Source organism: Engraulis encrasicolus, chromosome 22, assembly GCF_034702125.1.
Source record: "Engraulis encrasicolus isolate BLACKSEA-1 chromosome 22, IST_EnEncr_1.0, whole genome shotgun sequence".
Lineage (NCBI taxonomy): Eukaryota > Metazoa > Chordata > Actinopteri > Clupeiformes > Engraulidae > Engraulis > Engraulis encrasicolus.
Window position 1 is genome coordinate 50236661 of NC_085878.1, and position 6362 is coordinate 50243022.

The 6362-nt window shown below is 43.8% G+C and overlaps 1 protein-coding gene across 1 annotated transcript in view; it reads right to left on the bottom strand.

Annotated features, from left to right (window-relative positions):
• si:dkey-237h12.3 (teneurin-3) overlaps positions 1-3698 on the bottom strand; it is a 215683-nt gene extending 211985 nt beyond the window's left edge. The window contains exon 1 of the mRNA XM_063188595.1: positions 3338-3698. Within this exon, the coding sequence (XP_063044665.1) occupies positions 3338-3698 (361 nt within the window). The remainder of the gene's footprint in view (positions 1-3337) is intronic.
• Positions 3699-6362: the final 2664 nt, after the last annotated feature.

The following is a 6362-nucleotide window of genomic DNA, read 5'->3' on the forward strand; positions in this document are numbered from 1 at the left end:
TTTGCTTAGTGAAAGCTGAAACACTGTTTAAGTTCAGTAAAATAATACATAGGCCTATGTATATAAAACGTAAAACTTTTTTCAAGGAAATATGCTATATTTTATTCACTAACATAAAACAGGACAGGTATAGTAAACTACAATAAATAAAACAATGTAGGCCAATCTATATACACTCTATCTTAGGTTTCTACATTAAAACCTAGAGATTCAAAATTAAATATGACAGTATACACTTTTAAAGTCTTTGTGTATAGCTAGAGTAGAATATGTCAGATGTGTGTGTGTGTGTGTGTGTGTGTGTGTGTGTGTGTGTGTGTGTGTGTGTGTGTGTGTGTGTGTGTGTGTGTGTGTGTGTGTGTGTGTGTGTGTGTGTGTGTGTGTGTGTGTGTGTGTGTGTGTAATATGTCAGAGTGATGTATGATATTCTCTCAGAAAGCGAAAATAGATTCCATGAAATATAAAAAAATATCCGTTCAGTATATGAATCTTATAAATCCGATGTCTATCCATGATGTCAACTAACTTTTAAAATGATTTCTAATACACTTTAAACCTGTTATATGGTATTCATAATTCATCATTTCTAACGTGTTGCTCCCATGACAAGAAATTCGAATAAGAAATTCAGCTCATTGATTAAGCCAGGGAATCCATGGGAGCAAATTATTATTATTAGCAAATTAAAGGGCTCACTCCACCTTTGTGTTACAAATTTACTTAGTGGCAAAAAGTAAATATCTTTATTTGTTGGGCTGTCAGTTAGTACGCAAGTTACAAAACAAAAGAAGAGGGCATTATTTAATTTACATCTTAAAGAAAACATTTGGAAATAACTGACCAAAATTCATGAAATGCACCAGCCATTACAGTTTTTCTCGATTGCCTACACACAATTTTCGGAATCGGTCTTCGAATTCTCAAAACTCTACACACAAATCTCCAAACCTCACACACAACGGGCCAAACTCTTCACTACCTCTGAAAAATGCACGTCTTGTCTCAAAACAATGTACTCTCTTCTAAAAACCTCATTTTGTCGTCAAATGACACACACAGACAGTCACTACAATACACATTTGCAGACCCATTAAAACACTGTTGGGCACAGGGAAAAACTAATTTCTTCCAGTAACTTGGGCTTTTTTTGTTCTGGATTGCATGGATACTGTGACATAAGTTGGAAAAACTTCATTCCCACAACACACAAACAGAAACAGAAATATGTTTTTTTCTTTTTCACAAAAACACAAAGATACTAAAGAGGGTATTTTTCTGTAGTAAAATACTGAAATATTGTTTTTAGACTCGGAGTACACAGACGTGTATATATTTTATATATTTTTAAAAATATTTAAAAATTGCACTAATGTATTGTAAAATATTGGGTAACCACATGAAGGTTATGTCTTGTATAACATATTTTTGAGTTCAAAAACTAAACAAATGGGTTTTCTCCTTGCATCCACTCATTTTTCATCAATATGACATGCAATGTGTGTCCTTATGGGGTGATGATTTCAGATTGTAAACCGGTATGAAGAGAGTTTGCCCATGTGATGAGGAAGTGAACATAGTTGCAGTTGATTGTAGTGTTGTGAATGACAGTGTGTTCCATGAGAAACCCAGTGTTTTTCTTTATGAAAATTGAGTGTAATACAGAGAATTGTGTGTAATGGTGTGAAAAGAGTGTGTTTTAAATCTGGAATTTGAGTGTTAAGTAGGAATTGTGTTTAGTGTTCAGTGACATTGGTTAGGGGAGTTGGGAAATTCGTGAGATGTTCCGAGAATTGTGTGTGAAGTATCAGAAATTGTGTGTAAGCAATTGAGAAAAACTGTAAATAATGAGCGAACTTTTAAATTGAATATGTAACATTAGAAGGAGATAATGCCTTAATATAGCTGCATGTCAAACACACCAGCATAGAAGAAAATGTTTTTTCAAATATTGGAATTAGGCTAGCAACTTTAAAATTGCAATTATACATCTATTGGACAAAAATACCATTGTCAATAAATCACTTTCTATGGTCTATCTACTCACTCCGTAATTCCGATTTCAGAAAACCAGTCAAGGTTTCATGAATGAATGAATAAATACAAATAAATGAATATGCTGCCAGTATAATAAATAAATATGCTGCTTTATAAACCATGAGAGATAGAAAAGCTGGATATCAAAGGATGCAATTGCATCTAGACAGAGTAAAGACTAAAACACAGTCAGCAGACCTCTTGAATGATGAGACGTTATTGTGTTCCGTTCACCTGTCCCTAGCTCTGAATCACTACATCACTACTCCACCCATCATCTAGTAAAAAAGAGACTAGTAATAACAAGCAGGATGTGATCTAAATCACGTGTCTCATCCTTCCTCTCGAGAGGATCAGCAGCAGTGCTGGTCACAAGCCAGGCATCAGCAATATCCCCAGTGATACACCTATTGTGTCTCATCAATAAGCTTGAGATGAGAGCTTTATAAAGCCCTAAGAAGCTTAACTAACCTGCGGGAATGAGATACTGACACTCACACTGATACTGATCTGTGACGGGTAACTGAATAGCTTTATTTAGCCGTACTGTTCATAAGACTTCTTGCTGGAAGGAAAATAGGGAGGTTTATGTGGTTCAAAAATAGTTTTAATATGCCTTATTAATTGCTCTTGTCTGATGTCGCTGATCTTCTTTAGTCTAAATTCCTTGGTCCAGCACCTGGAGCGTTTTAGGTGGATGTGTGTTTTTTTTCTTTAGTTCCACTGTCTTACATGCCTGCTATTGCTCTGTCAAATCCCGCTGACCTGCTTTGTGGCAAACATCTGTCATTGTGCACAGAGAAGAACAGGCTCATCATATCTGACCCAGATGGATGTATGAATGTAGTGATGTGAGACCTGCATTAGGCGCGTTATAAGACACACCTGTGTGCCGTTGCAGTTGCAGGTACAGGTACATCCGCACACACACACACACACACACACCATAACATGACACTCACCTGTCCTGCGGTGCGTGTTACACACAGATGCAGGTACACACACACACACACACACACACACACACACACACACACACACACACACACACACACACACACACACACACACACACACACACACAAACACAAGCACATGCACATGCACAAACACAAGCACATGCACATGCACATGCACATGCACATGCACAAGCACAAACACAAACACAAACACAAACACAAACACAAACACACGCACACGCACACGCACACACACACACACACACACACACACACACACACACACACACACACACACACACACACACACACACACACACACACACACACCCCTTGACACTCACCTGTCCCGCGGAACTCGTCGCGGTCGCGGGGCACCATGTCGGGCATGCGGTGGCGTGGAGGGTAGAGGGTCTGTGCTGAGGCCTCGCCATGCTCCAGGGCGCGTAGCGTCTCGCTCGAGCTGTAGGTCTTCTGGGTGAGGAGGACAGCCGAGGAGAGTGACGCGTGTCGCTGCCGCTCCCCGTAGCCCTCCACCAGCATCCCTCTCTCCATCGCCCTCTCTCTCTCCATCTCTCTGTCTCCCCTCTTCCTCTCCGCAGCCTCTCTCTCTCCGTCATGCGCGAGAGCTCCCGGTTCTCTGGCGCGCTCCCGGCGGCCACGGGCCAGCGAGCTGTAGGTCCGCTGCTGCTCTTTGGACTCCATCACCGGCTACATGCTGCGATGGACTGGCCCCTCGACACAGCACCACAGGGACAACCTCGTCCACACCTACTGTACAAGTCCAAACAAGAGAGGAGAGGAGAGGAGAGGAGAGGAGAGGAGAGGTGAGGAGAGGAGAGGTGAAGGAAGAGGAAGACAGAAGAGAAGAGAAGAGAAGAGAAGAGAAGAGAAGAGAAGAGAAGAGAAGAGAAGAGAAGAGAAGAGAAGAGAAGAGAAGAGAAGAGAAGGCAGAAGAGAGGAGAAGAGAAGAGAAGAGAAGAGAAGAGAAGGCAGAAGAGAGGAGAAGACAGGATAGTAGATAGTAGAAAGAGTAGAGGAGGAACTAAAGAGGGGAGGGGATAAGTGGAGAGGACACCAGAAGAGAAGGAAAGGGCACATAATATTTGGGTTATTCTAGGGACTGAAACAATGTGGGGGCAAGTGAAAGTGTAAGAGGAAAAAGAACAAGAAAAATGAATTGTAAGAAAAGATGCGGTGTGATGAAAGAAAGAAAGAAAGAAAGAAAGAAAGAAAGAAAGAAAGAAAGAAAGAAAGAAAGAAAGAAAGAAAGAAATTGTAAGGCCTTATTCAACCTCATTTTTAATCCCCATTTGCCCCTCATACCCCTCTCCCCCGCCATACTCTCTGACATGCACACGCACACAAGCACACACACGCGCACACGCGCGCACACGCGCGCACACGCGCGCACACACACACACACACACACACACACACACACACAACACTTCAGAGACTCTTGAGAAACTATCCAGACATGACCCACCCACCACCATACACCACCTCTGCTCTCTAACACACACACACACACACACACACACACACACACACACACACACACACACACACACACACACACACACACACACACACACACACACACACACACACACACACACACACACACACACACACACTCCTCCCCACACTCTAAATCTGATTATCACTCCTTTTGTCAGACGGGCCTGTAGCGTAGGCCCAAAAGAGTGCTGGCATCACACGGCTCCTGAACTAATTCATTCATAATGTAATGAGCTCGGACAACACTGGGCCCCTAAAAACAGGAGTGCCAGATAAAAAGCCCCACATTATGCATGCTGACTGACTGCCAGCCAGATCGCGGAGAGGAAACAGTCTAACAAATTGCTCACGCACCGTGGAGAGAGAAAGAGAAAGAGAGGGAGAGAGTGCGGCACAAGCACCTAGAGAGCCTTTAATCTGTTTACAGCAAAAATAACAACTTCTGCTCTCCTCTTTCTCCTTCACTCCACTCAGCTCCATCCGAGTATGTCTTTATTGCGCCGATCGCAACACATACACCTCATTTATGCACTGCGGTAAAAATCACCTCCATCAAGGTTTATGACTTCCTGCTGCAGGCTCCACAGCCTTTCAAGTTGTCGGGGCCAGCGCAGCGCACTGCACTTTACCGGTAGATTCACAGGCACAAATGATTTGTCAGCGACAACAGTCTGGGCAAGGTAAACAGTAATAGTGTGCACTGCAGTGCCACACGGCGTAGCTTGTGGCCTGCTTTATTAGGTTGGCTTCGATGACTTGCTCACTGGGCCGTTCCCATTCGTCACCTCTGGACCACAGAAACGATGATGTTTTCTCAGGCCACAGTGATAACTGTATGCGTGTGTATGTGAGTACGTAAGTGTGTGTGTGTGTGTGTGTGTGTGTGTGTGTGTGTGTGTGTGTGTGTGTGTGTGTGTGTGTGTGTGTGTGTGTGTGTGTGTGTGTGTGTGTGTGTGTGTGTGTCTGTGTGTGCGCGTGCGTGCGTTTGTGCGTGTGTGTTGGCACGCGTACGTGTTTGTGTGTGTGTGTGTGTATTATTCCATAAGGTCCACTCTACACACAGTGCACTCTGAAAAGACGGTGGTCCAACTCGCATCATTAAGCCCCCCATAGCCATCACCGACTGACAGGCGCGCCCGCACGCGCGCACACACACGCACGCACGCACACACACATACAAGCAGACCACAAAGGCAGAGGGATTAGCGATCTGCGTGGAGATGCTAGGCTATGACTCCAGTGCTTTCCGTCAGAGCAGGAGATCCAGTATATTTTCTTTACGTACCATGCACTCTCCCTTCCTCCTCATGTCTCGGTTTAGCTAATTACGCACTTATCTCAGCTGGAAGATGTGCGATAATTAGGCAGTCATAGCGGTGGGTGGACGACAGGATTATGGGGAGACTCTGGAGAGCAGACGCTGGACCCTTAAGGACGCAAGTTGAGTATTGTACTATAGGGTTATGGCTGCTCCTTCAGATGGGGGGGGGGGAGTGTAATCACTCTCCAGGGAGGACCGCCAGTGTCTCCCAACACCAGTGGAGACCATGAAGGGAAGATAAAAGTGGAGGAGAGAGGAAGAGAAAAGAGGAGAAGAAAACACTAAAGAAAAGACAGATGTGCCTTAGATATAATCATCCGCATGGAATTCCAGCAAAAATGCATTCAAAGGGCCTCTGAGTTTCTATATCTGATTCTACGACTTGAACAAGGCATGTTCCGCTGGCTGTCTCCATGGACATCGAGTCCTACCCACTTCTCACTTCTGACTGGACTAGAAGGGCTTAAATTGGCAGCTGAGCCCAATTTTATATTACTAAGGTTCTCATGTGTACTTTACAGGAC